A 25,843-nucleotide genomic window follows, 5' to 3' on the forward strand; every position below is an offset into this window, starting at 1 on the left:
TCAAGGGTACCTCCACAGCTGTCTGCCAGACCTTAGAAGGTTACATAGAGGTTTTCACTGGGGTCAGATCATGTACTGTCCAGCTGGTCTCAACACTATGTCTCTGTGTACAGGCTGTCTCCTTGAGGCAGCTTCTGGGAATGAGGAAGGCAGGTGGAATGCACATTCTGACGATGGGGACGGAGTGAGACCCTCCACTTGCTGGGGCCCAGCTCATGGGTCAACCAACCATCACCCCTTCTCCATGACTTGCCCCAACACACGTCCATAAAATGGGGTTGGGGTGAGGCTAAATCCCGTTGTGCACATAAACTTTTTCAGCTTGGTTCTTGTCGCGTTATAAATAAGTGTTCAGGGAATCTTAAATGTTGATATATTTGTTATTTATATACATACCATGCCTTTTTTTATTTTATTTTTAAATTATTATTATTATTTATTTGAGAGAGAGAGAGAGCAAAAGTAGGCAGAGCAGCAGGCAAAGGGAGAGGGAGAAGCAGGCTTTCCACTGAGCAGGGAGCCTAATGCTGGACTCCATCCCAGGACCCTGGGATCATGACCTGAGCCAAAGGCAGCCGCTTAACCGACTGAGCCACCCAGGCACCTCTTCCATGCATTTCTTGTTCGATTCTAAACAATCTAGCCAATTTATAGTCTACCGCTCAATATGGGGACCTGACCCAGGAGTATCTGAATGCTCAGTAGGAATTTTGACTCCTGTATAGCTTTGAGGAATTGTGGTTTGGGGCTTCTAGGTCATTATTTCTCAACGTGTAGGCTGGACACCGTTTCTCTCAGAATACTCCTGAAGGTATGCAGATGCCTAGACCCTATTTCAGACCTACCGAACCGACAACTCTGGGTGCAGGGCCCAGGAATCAGTATTTCAACATAATCTTCTACGCTTGCCCCTCAGAGGACCCCGGATGTGGATGCTAAATCCTTGCCTCTGGTTCTAGCCTATGCTCACAGGACTTCTCTCAGACTTGAAACAGTAACCCTTTTGTTCCCTTTCTATCAGTCTGTCTGCATCCGTATTTAATTTTGAAAGCCTCCTCTACCCCGCACTGTCATACAATCAGCCCCATGCCAGAAATATTGACTTCAACCCCCCCCCCCGCCAAAAAAAAATTCTTGCAAAGTTATTTGTCCTCTGGTTTCAGTCCAGATGTCATTTTCGGGGCATCAGGTGTTTTTAAGTGTCCAGGTCCCACTGGGTAACAGTTCACTTGTAACAACAAAAGCTCTGCATTTTTCATCCATTTATCTTCATGGTGAAGACTTATTTTGGTTTCACGGAGGCAACTAATTAATTACTTAATGTTCTTTTGTATTTTTACCAACATTAGGCCAAATATATGTCGTAGAACAAACCATCCATACAGTATGTGTCATAATTACTGTTTTGCAATTTCACACCAGCAAAAATTTATTAAAACTTCACGACTCATTAATAGTAAGTGATCATAATCGCTTAATAGAAAAGGAAAGTGTGCTAATGATGGCAGCCTTGATTAACGTATTTGACCTTAAGTCATGAAGTCAAGTGAAATTAATATCACTGAATGTTGAACATAAGGTTTTTTACAGTGCACATCATTTCAATCATCATAAAAGGCAAATAAACTAGTTTTGAGTTTGACTCAATTTGAAAGCCTTTTAACGCTTCACAACAAATTAAGGGAATGTTAATGAACTCCTACACAATGACAATTAAGTGACAAAATGTGAGTAGATGCAGAAATGACTCTTTTCTATCAAGTGCTGGAGGAACGTTGTCCTACTGGCTGGTGAACGTGCAGACACTTTGCTGGGGTACAGCCTTTCCCCCAACAGTTTAGAATGTGCGAGGGCGAGACTCAGCCTTCCTCCACAGATTTTACTCTTTCCTAACCAGACAAAGCAGTGAGGGTCTATGAGGCATTATAACCCAGAAGGATATTAATCTTATTTGTAAGGACTAGCGATCTCTTTGGACGCCACCGACTGTGCCCTGTGCCCCACGCGCAGATGGAACATTCTCCTTGGAGGGACTGAGGTCTGTCCTGCCCCTCCCTGGGAAGTCTGCATTCTTCAGAACCTGGGTACAGGGGAGGAAAAAGAAGGTTCAGACTCTTCCATGGGGCAGGGATTATATGTCTTTGTTTCCCAGAGACTGCGTCCATCACATGGCAGGCCTCTGGGGAATTTGTGAAGGGGGGAGGGGCTGAGCCTGGGGGACACTCAGGTCACCTATTCTTTCAGAATGGGTCACAAGTTGTGCACACTCAGATCCCTGTCACACGCCAGGTCTGGGGCCCGGCGTCCCGTTCAGTTTCCAACGTCAGTGCTGCCGTTCAGTGTTCACGGTCCCTCTATTCACCGCAGCGGCTGTGGCCAACACGGGAAGCTGAGAGCGGCCCCGTGAGCGAGGTTCTCTTATTTACAGCTTTTGACACTTGGGGAAATGGAGGTTTGGAGAGGTCAAGAGGTTCTGACGCTAGAGTTTCTACTCTTTGCCACCCCGTGGGGACATAAGGGGGAGTCTGCCTTCCTTTTGGGGGGCATATAAAGCTTTGCTAGGTGGGGAGGCTCATGCCCATAGAGCTAAGCAACAGAGCAAGGTCACAGAAGAGCAGAGGAGCCAGTGAGATGCGCTGGAGAACCGCGGGACACCCGGAGGCGAAGAACCCGCAGTGCGCTGCAGTGACTTGGGAAGGCTCGCCAGGGGGGAGCTGCGGGGGCGGGCGCGGTGGCCGCGGGTGAGGAGGTCTGCTTGTTTGGGCAGGGAGAAAGTCCAACAGAAATTTGGGAGGCAGTGTGGAGTCAGGGCCTGGTGGCAGTGACGTTCGGGAGAACGTTCTGGAGAGGGAGAGGCAGGTGATAGCCGGTGGGGGAAGGCGGCAGGAACAGAAGGGAAGGGTAGCTGCAAGGGAAGGGAAAGCCCTATAGGCTCGTGGGATAAGGGCAAGGGAAGAGAGGGACGAGTCCCGTGAGTGCTGGAGTCGGAGTCAAGGCTGGTGGCGGGGCTTGCAGGCGTCCCACGCACACTTCCCGAGAGAAGGTTGGGTCTTTTCCACTCCTCCCTCTTGGAACCTCTGCTCTCCCTCGTGGGTCCTCCTCTGCACAGGGGCCCAGCCTGGGAGGTTCTGCTTGTTCCCCTTTCAATTCCAGGCACCGGCAAACCCCGCCAGTGCTGCCTCCCGAACCCTTCCACTCATCTGCCCACAGCATGAGCACCCCAGAGCCTGCCCCGCCCTCCCTAGCATGGGCCACGTCCCAGCCCTAATTGCTCCCTCTACCTCTTGGCCGGCTACCTGCTGGAGGGTGTCCAGCAGCCTACCGTGTCTGCAGGCTCCCTACCACCTCCTCAGCCTCCCGTTTCTCTCCCCAGCCCCTCCACGCTAGCCCACTGCACCGATTTTATTTTCCGATGCAGCATCACCTCCCTTCCCACCTCGGGCTTTCACACCGCTGTTGCCCCCTGGAGTGCTCTCCCCTTAAGCACTGCTGGTGCTTTCTTAAGGTTTAGGCTTTACATCTGAGGATGCCTCCTGGGAGACGCTTCCTCTGGTCTCCCAGATTAAAGCTGCTTCCTGGTTCCGTTCCTCATGGCACCCCATTGACCCCACAGGAATAGGCCTTATGTGTCTTTAGTCCTTTGCTATGTGCCCGCACGGAAAGCCCCTCACCAGAAGTGGTTCACAGCATCCCCAGACGCACCCGGGGAGGTTGGCTCTGTACCATCTTCACTTTACAGATGAGGAGACTGAGAGCACGTGTCACCGAGGACCGTAGTTGTCACTGTCATATTTTATTTGTTTATTTTACAAAGGCTCTCTGGCTACTGTGTAAGCTCAATGAGCCTTCCCCGGCCAGGGACGTGTGTGCCACATACGTGGGCAAAATCTGCCGTCAGAACTCATTAAAATGTCGCCAGCGACGATCGCCTAAGGAACAATTCTGTTTCACTGTCAGTAAATCCCAAATTAGGAAAAAAAAATCCAGACACATACTTGAGTTCTTCACATTAAAAGAGGATTACCAATTTAAAACCTCAGGTTTCCTTAAAGATCTAATCCCTCTGTGGCTTTGAGAAAGGGGGGATTTGCAGGAAGCCTCTTCTGGAGGCACAGGGTTGCGGGAATGCCCTGAAGTTAGAGACGCAGACCCTCCAGTTGGGCTGCCGGGTTCAGATTCTGGCCCCCCACCCCGATCTGTGGGGGCTTTGCCAAGTTACTTAGCCTCCGAGTTTCTCTTTCCTGATCCGCAAAATCAGGAGAGCGGAACCTGCCTCAGAGGCTGCGGCAAAGATTTGCAGGGATGCTCAATGTTATGCCAAGGAATGAGGGGCCCAGGGGAAGCACAGATTCGCTACTGCAGACAGGAAAATGCAAGAAGCAAGCAGGGACTAAATTAGAAATGGACTCGATGGTAGGGGCCTGTGGGAAGATCTAGAGGCTCCAGGTGGCGCCTGGGTGAGAGGCGCTTTGCGGGCTCTGTACAGGTGGGTTCCATGAGTTGCACGGGTGGGGCAAAGCTGAATGGGGGGCTCCCTGCAGGGCAGGCAAGGCCAGCTCACCCAGCACCTAGAGGTCACCGGTCCACGTGGGGGCAGCCCTGGCACCTCCCTCATTGCCCCTGTGCCCTTACATTGGTTTGCTACCTGGATGCATGGACCTGTCCAGAGAGGAAGCCACTCCTGTGCTCCATTTGGTGGCTCACCATGGCTGAAGCACATGGGCAAGGGGACAGCACGTAGCAAGGTCACTTGGCAGACCAGTGCTGAGAGTCTGAGGTCTTCTCACCCCTAAACACAGAAGGGGTTGGCCAAAGAACACTTAATATCTGTAGGAAAAAAATGCCCAGAAAAACTCAGTGGAATAGCAGAAGAGAGTCTACAGTTGTGCTCCGCAAAAGTGGACAGTCAGTTAAAATAGTTTGCAATTCCTGGATAAGCAGAAAGATGCCAGAAAAAGGCAGAAAGGAAGCTGAAGGAGAAAGTCCCATCACAGGGGCCAGGGGGCTTGGGGGTGCTGAATTGAGGGCTGTAGAGGCTTCCCTGCCACTGACCAGAGTCAGATGAAAGCCTTTCCGGGTCTCGTCCTTCTGCATCCATGAGATGGGGAAAATCAACTAGCGCCCACCCTCCAGGGGCGGAATCAAAGGAGGACATGTGTGAAGGTGCTCTGCGAACCAAGACGACTTCTAAGTTAAGAAGATGCTACCCCAGTACCCAAAGGACCCTTCAGGGACAAAAACATCCTGGAAGAACAAAAACAAACAAGGATTGTATCCGAGTGTGGCTGCTTTCCTGTTCTGATGCTGGGTACTTGCGGACAACGGTGGTGTCAGGGATTCAAGGTCCAAGGACCAAGAGGGGAAGCAGATGTGGACAAGAACCACGTCTGGTAGAAATGACCTTCTTATTGTCTGCTATATATTTTCTTTTCCATTTGGGAACAATTTTCTGAAGCTGGAATGACATCCTTGCAAATTAAGGAGCGGAGCCCACGTTCCATCCTAACTAGATGCCCCAGTCCGAGGTAGGACTGCTTTCGGGTATTTGCTAGAAGCTCTGACGCAAGGCCTGCCTCCACCACAGGCTCTCCTTCCCTGTCTCCATGTTTTCTAGGTGGGGGCAGAGTTGGGGGCGCAAAACTTAGGGCAAGGCAGGTACTAGGGACTGAGCGATTTCACGGAGCCGGCCATCCTGCCGGGGAGATCTGGCTGCTCTCCTCCAGCACTGCCCGGGGGGCCAGAGTGCCCACTGTCTGCTGTCATGAGTCCAAAGATAGCAGCCCAGGAAGTGACGGCAGGGGATCCGATTAGGGTGAGTTGGCACCCCTGAAGTTGGAGCCGGGCCAAGCACTTCCAAAGTTGTGCAAGAACAGGCCAGCTATGTTTTTCTGGGCACAGTCTGTAGGTAAATTAGATCTTTAAAACACTTAGGCAGGCTTTTGTCACTTGGTGTTAACTGTGTACCTTGCAACTACTTTAATTGGTTCCTTGTCTAGAATGAGGGACGGAAATGGAAGTGTGACTCTTAGGGGAGCAGTCCTGGTACTCCGATGGCTTATTATATTTCTTTTTTAATCTGCTGTTCTTTTCCTTAAGGTGAGGGAGGTAATCTAATTATCTTTTTGAAGACAAGTTCATGCCTCAATATGTCAGTTTGGGCTGCTCTTGTAACACGGCCCCGAGTGTGGGTGGAGGGAAATGAAATGGGGATGTAGGGTGTACCTGTGAGTTTTCCTGCTCCAAAGCCAGGAGACATTGCCTCCACAAGGAGGGAGGGAGTGAATAGTTTAAATGGGCAGTGGTGTCAGAAAACTGAATCCGAGTCCCACTCTACCTCCCTGGGCTGTGTGACTTTGCGCTAGTCACTTGCTGTCTCTGAACTTCTGTCTCTTCAGTTGCAAAATTAGATTGATTCTGTCTTGGAGTGGGCAGGAGTGAGATCACATGCCCAGAGCGCATCCATCCTAGTGTTGGGGGGTAGGGGCGCCTGGCGAGCGCTCAGTAACCAATGGCATTTATTATTGGGCCGTTATTATCATGAGCTTTCTGTGGCACTGTCCACAAACCAATCCTTGACCGCCTCGTCACCAAAAAAGCTGACCCAGCCTCCCTGTCCATGTAGAGCAAACTCACCCTGTGTCACTGACCACAAAGTGAGGAATTATTAAAAACCCTCCGGGATACACTGTACACACAGTGCCTAGAAGGTGCCTCTTCCCCAAATGGCAGCAATTCATCCTGAAAGAGGATCTGTGGGGCAGACACTCCCTGCCTCCTGGGCTGCGTGGAGCTTTGCTGGATGAAGGAGAAAATTCTGGTCCTGGGAGTGCTCTGAACCAGGGCTGCACCTGCCTCTTTCCTCCAAAAAGCAAAGGCTGAACTTTGACTGGGTTCCAGCAGCTACAGAGTTCATCCTTCTTTTATCCTTTTTTTCTTTAAAAAACAACTGGTTAAAACAAAACAAAACAAAACAAAACTGGTACACAAATATGTCAAAAACTATGCATCCAGCTGTCCATCACTCATCCGTCCGTCCCCTCATCCATCCCTTCATTGTCTGTCATCTACCTATTCTCTATCTATATCTATCTGCCATCTCTCTATCAACGATCTAATCTATGTTTCTACTATGGATACAAGGAGGACCATATTTTCCTTTGTTCTGTACTTTGCCTTTTCACTGAATAAACCACAGACCGCTTCCACTTTCAGTGGGTCTACATCTACGTTTTACATATGGTGGCACAACATTCCCTTGTCTAGAAGCACCATGAGTTCTTTAACCAGCTGGCTACTGATGGGCAGTTGGGTTGTGGCAAGGACTTCCCTATGACAAATTATCCTGCAATGGCAATCCTTTTGCATAGACCTTGGCACATGGTGTCAGAAGGCAGGGTAAATTCTTTACAGGGGAATTGCTGGCTCAAAGGGGATATGGATTTTAAATTATGATCACATTGTCAAATGGTTTTCTGAAAAAGATCATCCCTATGTATATACCCACCCAAGGTGTTCTCAGGCCAAATGCTCCCCTTATCTTTTAAACATGGTGAATTCTGGGCCTCGCAGCCTAGATGCGGGAATCTTCATGAGGATCAAAGCAGGCGGTGCGGCCAGCGGCGCCGGTGTCTGGGACTTTTATGGATACTCCGCTCCTATCTCTCACATCGCTGTGTTTTTGTTTATGCTTTATTTATATCAGCCAACACAAGCGGCCTTGTATCTTGTTCCTGTCACAGTTTTTATTCACTTTCTTGGCATTTCTCTCAGGGTTTTATTAGTCATTTCTTGTTCCAGCTCCTAAAATTTCTATCGCCTGCATCCTGGGGATCTGGTTGTATTGAGAAGGTGATTAGAATACTAACGGCCTGGAGAAGGAAACCTGATGCCCCAGGGCACCGTTCTTTCCCCATTTCTGCTAGGATTCAGGGAACCTCAGAGTCCTGCCCACCCCCATGGGCCTGCCCCCCATGCGGACACGAGGGGCTTCATTTCTAGGGGAAGGAACGTGGGGCAGCCTGAGGAACCCAAAGCCAGGAGACATGTTGGAATCTGGGGTTTTGTTACACCTCTAAAACAGGCCCAGACCCAAATGCTCACAGACTTTTTTTTTTTTTTTTAAAGATTTTATTTATTTATTTGACAAACAGATCACATAGGCAGAGAGGCAGGCAGAGAGAGAGGAGGAAGCAGGCTCCCGGCTGAGCAGAGAGCCCGATGTGGGGCTTGATCCCAGGACCTGGGATCATGACCTGAGCCGAAGGCAGAGGCTTTAACCCACTGAGCCACTCAGGCGCCCCTGCTCACAGACTTTTTATCTGAATTATGGAGCCCAGTAGAAATCATTCGAAACTTGGTCATTGGAAGATAGGTCCAGGAGACAAGGGAGTAGGAAAGCCCAGTTGAATTAAAAAGAAAAAAAAATCATAAAATTGTGTCCTACAGAGAACCGCCTGTGAAATGCAGGCTTCTGTCCTGGACTAGGCCAGGTCTTCTTGCTGTGCCGTGGACTGCCAAGTTGTAGACTGAAGTGAACAACGCTGGTGATGTTAATTACTGGGTTTTGTGCTCCAACATTTTGCCGTAAAACGCCTGGTAGTGATAAGGTGCCAGAGATTACAACCTCCCGGGGAGTCCTATTTTGAGCAGTCAGGACCCTGATGCTAATGCCCACGTATCAAACACAGCCTCATGCGGTGTAAAGTAACTTTGCCTTGCCAGGCACTGGGCTATAGCCTGGAAATTGGGAAAATGACCTATTCTGTCTTTAGACTTTTTATCCAGATACTATTTTTAAGTTTACACAAATAATTCAACATTTATGATCGTATCTAAAGAATTCACTAGTCCTATCCTCTAATTACAGAATTGTATGTTGAAGACATGAAATCAGTATCTGGTGTGGCCCTCCACAGACCCTGGTTCCTTTAGGCATGCATATGGGAGCTATTCGGTTGGGTTTAAACCAGTGACTCTCAATCAGGGGGTTGATTGAGAGTCCCCTCCCAGGGGGCTGACAGCATCTTGGGGGGTGATTGCTACTGTCGTCTAGTGGGATGGGGCCAGGGTGGTTAAACATCCCACAACGGACAAGGCCAGACCATCCCTTCCTACCTTCAAAACAAAGAATCATCTAGAAGTATCTAGAAGCATCAACCACATTCGGTCCTCCAGCATCTTATCTCCTCTGCTGTCAGAAAGCCCCCGTATCTTGATACTGGGGATCTCCAAGCATCGGCAGACTTCAAGATCATTTTCCAATGAATTAAGGTAAAAGAAAAAGACACTACCACTGTAGTTTTGTTTTGTTTGTTTTTTTTAAAAAAAGAAAACAATGTTTATTAGGGTATCCTGGGGTGGAGGACCCCTGAACAGATTACATACGTACATTCTATAGTGCTCGAGCAATATGTTAACAGAAAATCCAAACATCACAAAACCACTTCCAAAGTCCAAAGAGCAAAACTTGTACTTCTCTATGTAGGTGTTGTTCCATGGGTGTCTGTGGCAAAGGACGCTGCAGACAGCGGTCTGAGGGAGCCGTGTGGGGATGGCCCCGGAAAACACACAGGTGCTGCAGGAAAGCAGGGACACACGGCAATGAGATACAGGTGTTGTTTGGTACGAGTGGGAAACTCAAGAAACACACGATGGCAAGTGGAGGCCAGGAGGGAAATCACTCATCTCGATCCTAACTGGAGGCTTCCGTGAAGCTCACTACAGCCCTGACCCCAGCTCTGACGAGGCTGGGTGTTTGACAGAAGTCTAAAGCCATCCTAAAAACCCAAATCCTCATGGCTGGCTAACCTACATGAAACAGAAGGAACAGAAGCTGAGACATACCCTGTGGTTAGGAGTAAAAATGCAACACCATCTAAAAGAATAAACTTGAAAGCCCACACCCCGAATCTCACACAGCTTCTCCACGGGAGGTGGATTAAACAAGAGAAAATAATTTCAATATCTAAGGGATGGCGCACAGGAGAACAGAAAACCCTTTAAAGAAAACTCTGTGGTGAAAAGCATTCCCCCCTCCTCCCTTGGGGGAGAAAGAGAGAGAAAAGAGAGATAATTAGAAGAAATAGAAGGCCCTGGATTTCAGGCTTCTGAAACCATTCCTTCAACCCTCTGAGGACAAACAGCTATTTCTGAGTCTAGAAAAGTCTCATTACGAGAAGATCGCAGCCACATAAGGCAGGGCCATCGTGAGTGGGTTCTCCAGTTCCCCATTCTCTCTCTTTCCCACATTTCAGAAATGCTTTTGGCTAAAGCTAAAAAATAAAAAAGGCAGATTCCAGATCAAGCACACTCTGCATACCAGGAAGACCATGGCGGATCCCGCAGCCCTGCGGAAGTTGTAACACGGAGAGAGAAAAGGAGCTTTGGTGGTGGGTAAGTGTCAGACGTCCTGCTGCCGGGCCCCAGGGACAGGTGACAGACCTTTAGCCACTCAAAAGAGCCGTGCGTTTCTTCTACCCACGGCATCGCCTGGGTGTTCCAATTCTTTACCCTACTTTACTCTTGTCTTGTAACCTGGGTTATATTTGCTGCCACTCAAGGTCTTTGCGTACTTTCAAAGTTCTGCTGTTTGAACCAGCACTGCTCTGCCTGCTTTCCTGCGCTAGAGCAGCTCTCGCGTCTCCTGTTCCCACCTGCACCACGGCTGGTGCCTGACACCTGGGCCAGTGCCCCGGATATGGCCACCTGGCCATGCTCACGGCCCTCTGAGGCCTCCAAGGGTGACCCCACTTGGTTCCCTGTGGCAGTCTGACCCCCTTCTCCGTGTTGCTTGAGCTGTGCCTGTTGCTTGCGACTTCTTAAGGACCGAGTCTGGAAGGCGACTTCTTGTACGACCTACAGTGAGAATTTAGATTCTCTGAAGGATGTTAAAATGAAGGATTCTGCCATCTGGAAAAGATGGTTGATTCCGCAGGCCGCTGTCAGACGGCCTTGTCCTCTCAAGTTACTCGTGGAGGAGGTTCGGTCCTGAAGGAGGGTTCGCCGTGCTAGAGCAGATGGTCCATAGATGCCGTGATTGAAGACCACCTCTTTGCTTCTCAGGATGCTGGCACAGGACCGGGCTTGGTCCGGGCTTGGTGGAGCGGTCCACCTTTCCAGCCAGCATCCTGCACTTGACGCAGATTGAAATATCAGCAGACTCGTGGGCTAATTTCCCATGAAATCAGTTCGCCCCATTTGGGGTCCTGTCTTTTCTGGGACTGGCTGGTCCTGCTCAGCTCGTCCTAGGGACAAACACTCATTTTTCATCTCTCAGCAAAAAACACGGTCAGCAGATTTAAAGCTGCTTTGATTCTAATACTGTGTTCGACACTTCCTTCCAGGTCTGCCTCAGTAGCCTTTGCTGTCGTGTCCAAGAGCTCAGCGCTGGCGAGACAAGGCCGGCGGACCAGTTCTTGCTACCGTGTTACAGAATGAAGCCTTTCGATGCCCCCAAAGTTTTCATTCACCCAACGTTGTTTAAGTACCTACCGTGAGGCGTGCTTCCTCTCAGGGCAATCTGGGGGGAGCTCCAGGAAGAGATGTTCAGACGGAAGAAGAGGCTGATGGTGTCTGGCCAGAATCTTGGTATTCTTTATGAAACAGAAGTGGGAATGGTAAGAAAACGCAGGCTGGGATGAAGAGAAGAAAATCCGAGAAAACCTTTTATTGACGCTGGTGCTGGGTTTGGCAGCTGCCCGGGAGCAAAAATAAACTCCTGATGGCAGGGAGACAAGACGCTGATGTTGGCACCTGCCAGGGGCAGACAGCCCAAGTCGCAGCTGCGCTGGTCGAACGAGCCTGGAGACCTCAGGGGGTGAGGACCTCAATGACTGGTAACGGGCTGCGGTTCTCTGCAGGCAGTTTATTGAAACAGGATTCGCGCGCCTCCCCACCCGTCTGGGCTGGATCTCAGAGCACTCAGAAGCGCAGGTGATGCTTCCCGCTGAACCACCCCAGGCTGTCTCCAGGAGCGGGGAGGGAGGAGCACATCAGAGAGCACTGGGAACAACCAAGGGATGCCTGGTGAGGATGAGCAGAGAAGACCATCCCATGGCTAAGGAGAGGAAGCTCGGAAGAGGGGAGGGCTGGATGGAGGAGCTTCCTGCTTGGGGGATTAACATCACCCTCAGATTGCCTGACTCCTGAGAGAGGCTTGTCTGTCTTCAAAAAGCCAGGGTTCCGTGTACAGTGGGCATCTGGCAGAAGAAGAGTGAATCTGGGCAGGACTACATTTAGAATGATTCGGATGAAAAATCGACGGGAGGGGACCCTGTTAAACTGTTAAGTGATAAAGAACAGGAATGGGCACTGGGGCCCCCATAATCGACGTGAAAGGGATCAGAGTCGGCCCATCCTCGTGAAATGAGATGGCCCCCCAGACAGGCACAGCCCAGGAGGGAGGCAGCGGCAAAACCACAGACTGAAAGCCTCCGCCGGGAGAACGTGTTCTGATGTAGAGTCCTCAAGGAGAATTCTAGACAAGAGACTCAGAACAAATGGTCACTCGAGAAGAAGAGTTGGGTCAGAGTCAGGAAGTGTCAGATACGTACATGAGATGCCTCTCTTAGGGATGAGAGGAAAACATAGCTGCTAAGGGTTTCTGAATGAATCCTCAGTTGTTCTACAGTTTTAGAATTTCTAAAAGGAAATGACTTCCCATGTTGTCCAGATACCAGCTCCGGCTTGCTTACCAAGACACGGCTGTCTAATTCAAGGGACTCCGCTATTCTTGTGAGGACGAAGCTCCTATTTGGATCAGAAAGGAACACCAGGGGACTGCAGGACACTTAAACCCATGGCGCCTGGCCTCCTGCCGTGCCTTGATTTTTGCTCTTCATCTCTCCCAACTTCCTGAGTTGAGGGCAGATGGGTCCTTCTGTCCTCCCTGTTCCCAGCCCCTTGGTAACTCACGCCCATCTGTTGCCATTGCTTTTTGGTCCTTCTCAAAAATGTTGGTCCCCCATAGTCTCATTTGCTTAATCAAAGAACAGAAGCAACAAAAATCACAGGGATATGACTCCAGGAGATCAAGAACAGCGTTGAAAGGGAAATAGAAAATGCGAATGCATTTAAGCAGCCCTTTTCTGGTCTACAGTTTATTGACTCAAATAAGTCACGCATGTCGGACTGCATGAATGAAAACTTATTTTCCAAACAATAGCTCCTCCAAGGCCACTGTTTTGTAAATAGTAACAACAGAAAAACATTTTTGCTAGATTCTAAGAAAAGAATTTGCTAATTATACAAACTCCCACTGCTTTCAGATCTCTTTTCCCAATAAGCACTTAACACTGACTCAGAAATGCTTCCCCTCTCCTCCCTTCCCAGTTCAGCAGATGGAGTGTTTGGGAGTGTCAACTTTAGATGGAGTACAAAGGGACAAATGGGCGACAGGATGCCATTGTAGAGGACCCATCCTCGGAGCATATGGACGATACCAGCAGTCTTCACAGAGACCAAATTCAAGGCCACAGCAGCTCTGGAGAAACCCTGTCCCATATTTGATTAACTTGAAGATTGCTTCCAAGACATATTTTACTATAAGATAAAGAATTATTAAATACATATTTTTTTTAATGAAAACCACACTCCTCTTAGAGTCTGGATACAGTTCACTATACTTAATAAAAATAATCTGTGTAATTCTTAACTCATACTCTAGGGGCTTGAAAAAATTCTGATATGGGAAAATAAACATGGAAGGGGCATTCTGAATCCTTCTCTGTATTGTGCACTTCTTCCTTCATGTGCTCTATTCAAAAGATATTCAAATAGATATTGGTTAAAGATGCTCAACGCCAACTTAGAATGAATGTGCTTCCAATCAGTTTGGCAGTAGTGCCCTTTTTTTTTCATTCTCTCAATAAGCAGCAGGGCATGGCTAGACTTGACCTATGGTCAAGTCTTGACCATAGTCTACATGGACCTAAGACCTACTAGGACCTACTGTTTCTGTGTTGTCAAAATCAGCTACAATGAGATGCTTTCTGCAGAAAGATGCCCTTACATATCTGGTGATATCCCAAATGCAGGGACTGAGGGACAGGAAGTAATGCTTTTTAATGTCAGTATTGAGTATTGCTGCACAAGGAAGTCAAAGATTTAAGTCACTTGCCCGCTTTAGTCCCATGGCAAGCGATGATGGTGTTTCGGGTCCACTGTGTTAAACTGGGAATCACGCTGAATGGCAGAAACACCCGCTTGGCATGAATTTGTAAGAATCTCTCTAATGGGTTGTCATCGAACAACCTTTCTCCCTGTTTATTTCATCAGCAATTTATTTTCAAATTTAGAATTTGGTAACTCTAATATGCTTCTTTCTGAGAAGAAAAATGAGATCTTTGTTGGTGATCGATGAGGCTTTCCCAAATTTAATTTATGGGTTGCACATCCCCGTGTTCATCACTGAAGGCCACCCTTGTTAGCTCTGATAACTCCTATTTCCTCTCCGGTCATCTGAAGCTAATTACAACCGCTGCTTACCGCAGAAGGAATCAATAGCTTTCTACAGTAGATCACATAGAATCAGACCCATATGCAATTAGTCTAGTGTAGATACACAGAGATACCTTAATTAAAACAAAATATGCTCTGTAAGAGATAGGCTTTCATAGAGGACCGGAATTCCAAATGTTCCGACACATTTAACGTTGTTTATTCAAAGAAAGAGTCTTCATGAAACCTTTCACTAATCAAATCTGTTTGATGAATTTTCCTTGGAAACATTTTGAACTGAAAAAACACGGAACTTAGTATTATACATTTATGTTTATTAACATTTGGATATAAATGTACTTCAAACACCAACAGAGCTAAAAGACTATGCCTTTATCTTGGATTGAATAGATTTCCCACCCCAGTGATTTGATTAATTCTTACAAGGCAAACATCAGCGGGCAAAGGGGATCAGTATGAACTGTGCACCTTGGGTTCCTCCTCCAGCCCCTCTACTGATGTGGGGAGAAGTAATGCTCCCAGCACTCCAGTTGGGTGGATACTCCTCTTATCTATTCAGTGTTGGAGAAGCATGGCTCCTAGCGCTCGATCACTGTAGATTCTGAATGTCACCATCAACCAGACTTCAAAAGCACACTTCAAGGTCTACTTGTTTAAGGATGGAGAATGATGGAAGTGATGTGCGGAGAAAAAGCCACACGCCTTGTTTCCAGAATCCTGTTCTGGTCCGCGTATCTTTTGCCGGCCAACTCATCTCTACACACCTATTGTTGGTCTTCTTGATCCACAAGCCTTTCTTTCCACATGGTCAGTCCCCAGCTGTCATGGAGGACACATAACAAGACGCGAGTTGATTCCTGATGACCTTCGGACTAAATCCCTCTAAACAGTGGGCAGGTCATCACCGCTGAGTACAACCCTTAGGAAAACAACTGTGTACCCCGGCATGGATCAGCTTCAGAAGAGAGGGTGGCACGTTCCTGTCCCCCAGCCCAGTCAAACCGGCCTGTGGCAAGTAACATGGAAGCTGAGGTCCTGGATTATGTCAACCGGCACGCATGCCGTCGGCCGCTGCAGCGCATCTACAAGGGGCCGCCAGTTTCCTCACAGGTATGCAAGCTTGTGTTTCAAAAAATGACAAAAGACAACACTTGGCTGCTCTGTTTCCTCCTGCCTGTCCACAGTTACGTGATGCAGAGCTTTCTGCTAAAGCACGAGGCTCCTCAGGGTCTGCTTCTGAAAAGCTGTCTTCGTGAAGTTAATATTGGAGCTAACACTATTTAGGAGAGGAAAACGAGCTCCATGTATTTTGTATTAAATCATCAGTAAAAAAATGAAGACAATATCATTACTTCCAAAATATAGAAAGCCAATAGTTGAAATCATTTAGTAGTAAAATTTTTTTCTACATATAACCTCATACATGTAAAGAGTATTAGAATGACATGTCAGCTATATTTGACTCTTGTTAGTGAAAGGGCTTCTCCCTCAGGTAAGGCTTAGGTCTTTCAGTGATCAAGGTACTGTGAAGTTTCACTCACACTCACCCCTCTATTCTGACTAGAAGACAGACACTACATCTGGATGAGACAGGTGTCTTTTGTTTGGTAGGAGAGTGTAAAACTCTTCACAGTACGCAAACAGTGTGGAAAATGCCAGTACATATAGAAAGGGGAACACTGGAGCAAGCTTGTTTGCACGAAGTCCATCAAGATCCTCTGGATGAGAATCTTTGCTTTGTGACAAAGTAAGCTTGCATCCACCCGTGGTAGGCTAAAGTGATGTCATCAGAAACCAAAGCCATTATAGGAGATACGGAAGATTTTTTAGAAATACTAAGTCCTTCTCTTGCTAGGAAAGGTCAGAATTAAATTGTTAAAATCATCCCCATCATCATCATCACGTTGAACATGGGCCCAGTTGGTTTTATAGCCAAATTCACGCACTGCCCCTCGACAACACAGCAGGCCCCAAAGCCTTTTCAGTATGGAATGTAGCACTGTATTGGGTAGCCCACAGAAGCCCTAAGGATCACAAGAAGATTTCTTAAAAACAAAAAAACAAAAACAAAAACAAAAAAGCAAAAGAAAAACAAAAGAAGAAGAAGAAGCAAAAGATAAAGTTCCAGTTGGATGAAACTGTTTTCTCAGTATCTCAACTGGGCTCCTAAAACTGGAATTTCAGATACACAAGAGGACAGGAAACAGATAGCTTGGTTTTTGTCTTTTTACATGTCCATATTGTTGTTCAAATGCAGCTACGATGTTTCTGCCAAAGATAAAGACAATAAGGTGGACAGGGTAGTGACCACCGGAACCAGCAGTGGGCTCAGACTGCAGCGTGGAGGAGCAGCCATTGATTTTGTGGTTATGTGGCTGGAAGGACCAGCGAGACCATTCTTTTCGTAATCACGCTGTAAGAGAGAATATTTTCATTGTCACCCACTGCATATACTCCCCCCATCCCAGTAGATTTTAGCCACGCTCTTTCTCTCTCCCACCTCCAACTCCCAACTAGCTGTAGCACTCACCCAAGCTGACCTAAGATAAGACCACGGAGACTTCAATTCCCGGACGGAAAAGAATCATGAATCTGGTGGAGAACTGGATCTACGGACTTACAGAGTTTATGATAAACTGGCCAATGCTTGCTACTTGCTCCTCCACTAGGGCTTTTACTGAAAGCCATTTGTGGGACAGCTTTGCGTCTTCTTCACTCCTACCTTCTGGATCTCCCCGTAGCTAGGGGAACGTGGAATGCTTCTCCTGGTACTGACTGAGGAGGAAGCTCGCTGTCCCTCCCCGTCCCGGAGGAAGGGCAGGAAAAACCATCTCAGAAAACTGGTACAGGCAAGTGTCAGTTCACGTGGAGATGGGCCACAAATCGCACTGAGATAGGCAGGGCCGTCTATAACTTCTCTCTCCATTTGCCTTTCAACCCCAGATTTTCTAGATGAAGGCGCCTGCCCCTCACATCATTGGGACAGCCCACACCAGAACCCTGGCTTTCGGACTCCCAGTTGGCACAGCTCTCCTTCCCTAAGACGGATGCCTCCGTCCCCACCACAGCATCAACTCAGTCCCATAATGCCACATCCCACCGCAATGACTGGCACCTGACAGCATCATTCATCTCCTCTGTACAATGGGAAGAGGAATGTGGTCTCCCCTAGCTACCTCTGGGTTGCTGCAGAGGTCAAAGGAACTGTAGACAGAAAACCTCTGGTAAACAGTAAGAGTTTCTGAGTGTCTTCTCTGTGAGGGCTGATTCTACAAGACTGTGATCACACAGTCTCTGGCATTGAAACAATGGTATTTGTGCTGACTCTAGCTCGGGATGAGGATCCTGGGTCTCATCCGTAGTTGGAACTTTGTGCCCTGGGATCCAAAGACCTCACTTGGTTCAAAGGGCAGAGGGACATGGAGGGTGCCTTAGATCTTTTTCCTAGACCTGAAACCTCATTGTCCTTGAACCTTTCCATCTTCACCACGGACCCAATGTTCTATGTCTAGAAATGCACGGAGACCCAGAGAGGAGCATAACTTACATCAGAAAGACAGAGGTGTGTACTGCCCGACATATTGGATTTCAGCTTCTGGGCCTGGGAAAGATAAACACATACACACATAAAGTCACTCACATTTCATAAGGAATAATGGTTACTGATGATCCACTAATCAGTTGTCTAGGGCAGGGCCACTGATAGAAATACATGAGCCACAATTATGAGCCCATATATAATCTCAAATTTTCTAGTAACCACATTAGAGCCAAAGGTAAAAATAATTGTGATGACATATTTTATTTAACCCAATATATGATCTTTTCAACATGTAATCAATATAAAAAGTTATTAAATACTTTACTTTTTTTTTCATCCTAAGTCTTCAAAATCTGGTGTGTTTGACAGTGTACATCTTATTTCAGACCTGCCCCATTTCAAAGGCTCAGTAGCTACCTGTGGCTGGTGGCTAGCAGGGGCCACATAAGACTAGGTTACTAAAAACAAAGTTTTGTTTTTGCTATCGTTTTTTTTAGAGAGGGGAGGGGGTTGAGAGCATGGGCTAGGGACAGAGGCAGAGGGAGAAAGAGGATTTTAAGTGAGATCCATGCCCAGCACAGAACCCAACATGGCACTCGATCTCATGACCTTGAAATCATGACCTGAGCTAAAATCAAGAGTCAGACGCTTAACTGATAGAGCCAACCAGGCACCCCAAGACAAAACTTTAAAGTCATTCACATTCAGAACTCATTTATACCTATGAATGTTCATTCTGGGGATGTGCCTTTGAGGTAAAAATGCCACAATAAAAATTGGCGTTTGTTAGTCATATAGAGAGAGGTCTTCCTGAAGCTTGTTTGTTCATTTGTTTTATTTTTGCGTCAGTCAACAAGCACGGAGCTATTTTCCAGGGCTAGGCATCAGGTGATGGGAGCCAAAGGATGTAGTCACTGAGCTCATGGGGCTGATCTCTAGTTGAGTAAACCACTCATGGCTTGAGAGTTTGAACACAGGGCAGGGATCTAACAGACAGATCCCCCTGGAGGAGCTGTGCAGGGTGTTATGGGTCCCGACCCGGTAATGATAAAATTGCTTCCAGGGCTGTGGCAGGGGGCTGAGCTGTGAAGGCTGTGAGCTCCCCAACTCCTCACACCGGAACTAGTCCCCACTGAGCTTCTACCAGAGTTAAAGAAGAGTTTCCATCACTCAGACAGTTATAGTAAGAACTGCTGACCCAATATCGTCCTTTTGTTTTGTAAAGGAAAACAGAGTGCAGTGAAGTTGAGTGACTTCTCCAAGGTCACATATTTACTGTGCAATTTACTGGTAGAGTCAGGATATAGACCAGGTCTCTGAAACTCTCGAAAGGAAAATGTGCTCTTCCCTCCATTACAGTATTTCTCCCAGGCAATCTTGGCACGCTTGGTTCTTCATGCTCTACCTGCCCCCAAATCTACATGAAGAGCCCCCAGCCCCATCCCTTCTCCCAAAACAGGAGTCTGTTGGCACCAAAGACAGATGTCTTTGGTGCCAACAGGATGATGCTGGTCAAGCATCACACCCTAAGGAGTGTCTGGGCACCTCGCTCCATGTGAACGGCTGCCGGTCACAGGAAGACTTCTGGAACTCATTGGAGACACGCTAGGCTGCGGATGGCATGTTCACCCAAGGAGTAATTTACTGACCATAACGCTACTTGGGAGGCATCATAATCTTTACCTATATTTGCATATGCCAACTGTGAATATGAAATAGAAACCTTTAAAAAGGCATTGAGAGTAAGACAATGTGAAGCATCCTCAGGCTGTTCAAAGGTCACAAAATGTTATGTGTAAGAGGATCAAAGGAGGAATGGGAAGAGGAGTCTTTTCCCAAAAGCCTCCTTTTAATCTATAGTAATAGCAAATCTGGTCCCTTGCATTGTTACCTGCAGAGAATAATGTACAGAACTTTACATGTTTTATTTCTGTTCAAGATTGGAATTGTGCCCAGATACCAAAATGGCCTTAAAACATCCCATTCTCTTTTCCTTTGCTAGGCCATAATCTACAAAAAAGACACAAACCCTTGCTGTGGGCCTTTGCATAACGAAGAAGCTCACTAAAATGTGCAGAGAAAGCAGCCAGACTTCTAGTCTGAGAAACATTATGCCTTCAAGTTGTTTCTGTGCTTGTGATCACAGCTAAACTATGCCTCCATGTTGTAAACCACAGGCCTCTGAGTTCTAAGGGTCGGGGAAGCCTCTTTCCTACTTTGTTCTGTATGATAGCACCAGTATGTAGGTTTTTACTCACTAAGTACACAATCCGAGAATATTCACCAGCTATACTCAGTCACCTTAGGAATGTGCTGAATACTTGTTCAATACCCATCAATATTAAAAAATTATAAATTATAAATCTACCAATGGATAAGAAGTCTCCTGTCTTGACAGATTGTCTGAAGTGCACTCTAGATCTGCAGAGGTAGATTTCTGACCCTCACTGGTCACCGAGGGTTCACCCTGTTTAGTGCTTTACAGGCATTCAGGCTCTCGCCTTCCACCCGGAAAGAGCGGGGATTACTGCTCCATCACCCAGGTAAATACATTTAAACCAGCTCCAGGTCTGGGACGTCTCTGAGCTCTTTACCCCGCAAGGCAGGCATCTTGGTATCTAACTACAGGATATGGTCAGCCCCAGGTCTTGTCTCACTGTAGCCCCATCGGCTTCACTAAAACTAGAGGCAGCATCTCTAAGCTCGTCTTACCTGGAGGACCATTCTTGTTGGCATAACTGGATAACCTGCAGAGAGCAAAGGTAATAATGTGCACCAGGGCCCTACAGACGCTCTGAGAAAATGCTTCCTCTCCTGCTAAGCACCTTCCCAAACCACCAAAGCCCTTAGCACTCTAGAGGCTCAGCTTTGCATGCACACTGGCCTTTAAATGCCCTGCTTACACAGTGTGTTAACGCAGCGTTCCAGTGCAAGGCGTGGGTAGAAACTCCCAGTACCATGGAGGCAGAGTGGAAAGCCCTGGAATCCCACCTGAACTCTGAAAAGACCACGGTGAGGTCTGGCAGTCTGATGAGAAGGTGACGGGCAAATGTTACCAGTTATGGGAATAGCAGGTGGCTTCTGGGTAACAGAATCACAAGACTGGACAGACAGGAGATTTCCCCCTAGCAAACCTGCAGTGCGTATGAGGAGACGAGGACCGTGGGTCTGCTGCTGAGACTGGCTAGCACTGGGTACAGGAGGAGCGCGGCCACACTGGGCGTCTAGGGCCTCTACAGGTTTGTCAGCTGCACATGGAGGGGCAGAGCCTGGGAGTTTAGGTCGCATGCTTGTGAGTCCTGTATGCAGTTGGAATCCCTCCGGTAACGCTGAGGGTCAGAAACGTCCTATGCAGATTCAGAGTCCACTAAGGAAATCTGGCTCTTAGAGCTCATCTCAGAAGCCTGAGCAACCTGTTATTTCCACATTTGAAGGGCTTTTATCCCGAGCATTTTCGGCCACATCATCAAGCTATCGCTGACTTGCTAATCAGGTAGGATAAATGCAAACAGAATTACAAGGGGGCCCCGCCTTTGACTACTGTGAAATGTACTTACACGCTTGAAACATCATCTCACAGGTGATTAAAAATGGGGATGGTTCCAGGAAAGTTAAAAGAAAATAGTTAAAAAACCTTCTGAGACCTTGTAAGAGACTAGAAGTTCACTTCTTACTGCTGAGCTCTCGCCCCAGAAAACAAAGCGTGGAGTAATGGGAGAGCCAGCCCAAGGTCCTGTCTGTGGGCCCAGCTGTCTGGCTCATTAACGGGGGTCACAGGGACCCAGCACAGAGCGTGGCCAGCCCGGACCTATCTAGACACCAAACCTTACAGTGTGGCTTTAAAATATGACCTCTCCTAAAACAAACAAACAAACAAACAAACAAACAAAAAGGAGAGAATGAGAGAGAGAGAAGGATAAAGAAGGATAAAGAAGATAAAGAAGACAGTGCATTTCATTCTCCAAAAGTCCATTTTAACCACTGGAATGACGTGTTGAAAAATGAATCCTTTAATCTCTTTGAGGAAAGAGTGTTTCCTAGCGGCTAATTCATAGTCCTGTGGTTACTGGGGAAACCACCTGACTCCGAATGGAGGGGAAACGTCACCAGCAAACCACGGGACCACAAGGCTTTCAACTCAAGGATGGGGAGATGAAAGGGACTGGTGAAGCCCGTTTCCAGCTGAGCAGCCTTGCTGTCATTTTGGAAAACTGGAGAACTTGTATTCAGGCCCCTCCTAAGACCTGTCCCTCCAGCAGTGTTGTAAAACTGTCCCTGGAGGTGATCTGCTAGTCCAGGCACGTTGTCGGGTAATAGAATTTCCACCGCATTATAATTGTAGGGCCAGACCTTGCCAGTCCCTGGCACCAGAGGGTTAATAAATGCATTAGATGCTGTTAACCTCTGTTACCTGGAGTCAGACTGATGATGCTCCTGCTTTTTACCCCAGTGATTAGCATTTGGAAAGTCAGCCCTGGTGCCAGGAGGCTTCCTGTTCAGAAGGCACAGACACACCCCTCACCTGGAGGCCTCCATCCAGTACCCGCCCCCTGCCCCAGGCCACCACACAGTCACAGGAGCTCTGCCCACAGCAGGCTCCTGGCCTTTGCTGCCCCAGGACTCAGTTTCTGCAGAGAAGTCAGGGCTTCATCTCGGGCTTTCAGGCAGCTGTCAGCCAGCAGGGCACGGACCATTTCTCCATTCTGCTCCACGCATAAGGGGAGCCCGTTTCTGCTCTATCTCCCAAAAATAAAACCAGAGGAAGTTACCCAATCCAATAGCAACAGACTGTCCAGGCTGCAGCCAAATGGTCATAATTAATGATGTTTCTGGATCTTTTCTCCCTTGCTTTACTGATTAGAGAGATTTGCTATATTAGGAACCTGTTTGCTTAATGACAGAATACAAGCAATAAACAGAGAAATACACAGACTGTAAAATGCAATCAACTTCGCTCTCCAGCACTCACTAAGTACTGAGCTGCATCTATCACGCTTGTCAATACCTAGTTTATTAGCGTACGGGTCTCTTCTGCAGCACAAATTGGACCTTTGTGAGGGGAAACCGCTGCGAGAGTTCTTCCTGAAACAGCCCTTCCCCAGCTTCAATCTACACATCTTACATTTTCGGGCAGGACAAGACACAGGAAGGAAGGTAACCTGAGCAGAGGAACCTGCATTTTTACATTGCATTTTAGAAAGACAGACTCCCCTGACTACAGACTTTCATGGGCAGTACTCACCGCACAGCAATTCTATTGTGACCTTGACACATTTTCGTCCAAATTAATTTCTACACAAAAATAAAAAGACAGAAAAAAGCAACTGCCTCGTGAATCCGAGCTGTGGTCTGTCCAGGGCTCTGTTGTGGTATGCTCTTTTCAGCTTTTTGGATTTTGCCTGTTGGATGTGGGCGATCCTGGGAGATTTTACCACTGGTCTAATCACAAGCCGCTGGCCGGCCTTTCCAAAGCCCCTGCCATGGTCTGTTTTGAAACTCACCTTCCTACGGATCTGCTTTTCCTACAAACTTGTTAACAACCACTTGCAACCACTGGTCTGAATAATGTGCAGTAAAGTCAGCTGCGTAAGACAAGTGGACACATAAATAAGCCTTGTTCTGAGCCCCTGGGCTTGGATGTGTGTCTTCTTGCACCCGTGCTCAGCAGGGAAGGGGTCCATTTCTGCCAGGCTGCTCTCTGCCAGCTCCCTGGACCCTGGCATAGATTGGGGAGAGGCCGAGGGGCTATGAGGACGGCAAGGGTGTGGTGGGGCGAGTGTCCTTCCGAGGAAGGGGCTGCTTTTCTACTCTCTCGGCAAGACAGCATGTCGGAACTGAACTTCAGCCAGAAGACTTCCATTACACAAAGCTCTAAGAAGGCCTTATAAAGATATTTCCCTCAGCATGGGTTTGGGAAGGCCCCCTGGGTGCCAAGTTTCCTTAGTCTGGTATGCTCTGGGAAGGTTGAGCCTGGTTGTAAGACAGGGGCAGGGAAAGGCTTGGAGGCCTGAAGTCAGGCCTTCCCCAGAAAAAGTGCAGGCTCCGATCCTGGTTGAGCTGTTTAGACAAGGCCTCCAAAGTCAGTGCAGTGAACTGAACTGAGGCCAGATTGCGGGGGGGGGGGGGGTGCGCAGCATTGAAAGAGAAGTGGATTCCTGTTCTTGAGTCACACCCATGGAGGTCTTGGATTCCCGGCACCCACGGAGTATCCCAAGATTAACTGTGCACTTGAGCTTAGGACCAAGCCTAGAGCAGAAACCCTCTCACCTGACTGGTCTGGGGACGGCACCCGCAGAGTATCTGTCACTTGATAAATGAAGTTAAAGGGCAAAATCATTAAATTACTCAAAAATGACACGTTTGTCTCAAATTTTTATTTCAAAGTTGCTTTTTTTTTTTTTTTTTTAAACTAAAGCGTGGAATAAGAACACTGAATGAGAGATCTACTCTTAACGAAATTTGAAGTACACAATACGGTCTTGCTGACTATAGGCCCAATGCTGCCCATCTTGCATCACTGAAACTCTACACCCGCTGAACAACCACTTCCTGTTGCCCCTCCCCCAGCCTCTGGCAACCACAATCCCATTCTTGGCTTCTATGAGTTGGACATTAGAGATCTGATGTACGTAGAATCGTGCAGTATTTGCCCTTCTGTGACTGGCTTATTTCACTTAGTATAACATCCTTCAGATTTACCCCTGTTGAATATGGCAGGGTTGTTGCATACGGCAGGATTTCCTTGTTTATTAAGGCTGAATAATAATAGTTCATTGTATGTGTTAAATCAAATATTCTTATGTCAAATCTGAACATCAGGCATTTATTGATTTGGGGATACAGGACCAAGGCCACCTTCTTTAAAAAAGTGTTTTCAGGCACCTGTGTGGGTCAGTTGGTTCGATGTCCAACATTGGCTCAGGTTATGATCTCAGGGTCCTGACACTGAGCCCTGCGTCGGGCTCTACACTCAGTAAGGAGTCTGCTTGAGAGTCTCTCTCCTTCTCTCCTTTGTCCTTCCTGCTCATAAGCACTCTCTCTCTCTCTCAAATAATTTGACAAATAAATCTTTAAAAAAAAGTTTTTTAAAGGAAGAGTTTCCTGATTGGCGTTCCCTGGCTTATGTTCTGCAGAATCTACCTCTATAATTAGTTCATGGTCTATAATTTCCAGGTTTACTTTCTTTAAAACAGGAGACATTTTGTTTGATACCTACAGAGGAATCTCAGAGCAGATTTTTTTTTTACCATTTTATAATTTTTCTCAGTCTTTTATGATTTTGCCCCACCCACACCTGATCCGAAGACATTTTTTAAAGGAATTTGGCTTTCTCAATGTGTTCAACTTAGTTTTCATTGAAACAACTATGCTTTCTTTTGTGCTCTTATTTCAATCCTTCATATAATACTGATTAAAATTTGCAAGCAAAACACCAACCATAAGAGCATAAAAAAGGTTTGAGAACAAACGTGCCTGACCCTTTTAACCCCGTCTCTCAACTGGAGAGACCAAGGGCAGAGGTGAACAGGAGAACAGAGGCACAAGCTTGGGGCATGCAGTCGGCCTTGGGCATTAGATATTTACAAGAGAACGGAGAGGCTGTCTTCTGTGATAAGTTGGTTACATGAGGGTCCATTATGAAAGCTTCTACTGTGGTTTAGAATTTATTCCTGGTACCAGCTTGATTGATAAAAGATGATAAATGGAACACAGGCTAGGAAGGTCCTGTTCTTGGCTCTTCAACCGTCAGTTTTAATGATAATAATCCCTGCCCTCCTTCTTACCTCCCAGAGTTGTTCTGGGAGTTGTTCAGGGTGATGTGGAGGCTTGCCTGGCCTCTCTGTG

The 25,843-nt window shown here is 47.4% G+C and overlaps 1 protein-coding gene across 2 annotated transcripts in view; it reads right to left on the reverse strand.

The window, feature by feature from the left end:
• Nucleotides 1-9,298: 9,298 nt before the first annotated feature.
• GFRA1 (GDNF family receptor alpha 1) overlaps nucleotides 9,299-25,843 on the reverse strand; it is a 216,362-nt gene continuing 199,817 nt past the window's right edge. For both annotated transcript variants that reach the window (XM_044240597.1, XM_044240596.1), the window contains 2 exons: nucleotides 18,005-18,058; nucleotides 9,299-16,870 (listed from right to left, as the gene is read on the reverse strand). In XM_044240597.1, the coding sequence (XP_044096532.1) occupies nucleotides 16,715-16,870; nucleotides 18,005-18,058 (210 nt within the window). In that variant the 3' untranslated portion in view covers nucleotides 9,299-16,714. The remainder of the gene's footprint in view (nucleotides 16,871-18,004; nucleotides 18,059-25,843) is intronic.

Source organism: Neovison vison, chromosome 2, assembly GCF_020171115.1.
Source record: "Neovison vison isolate M4711 chromosome 2, ASM_NN_V1, whole genome shotgun sequence".
NCBI lineage: Eukaryota > Metazoa > Chordata > Mammalia > Carnivora > Mustelidae > Neogale > Neogale vison.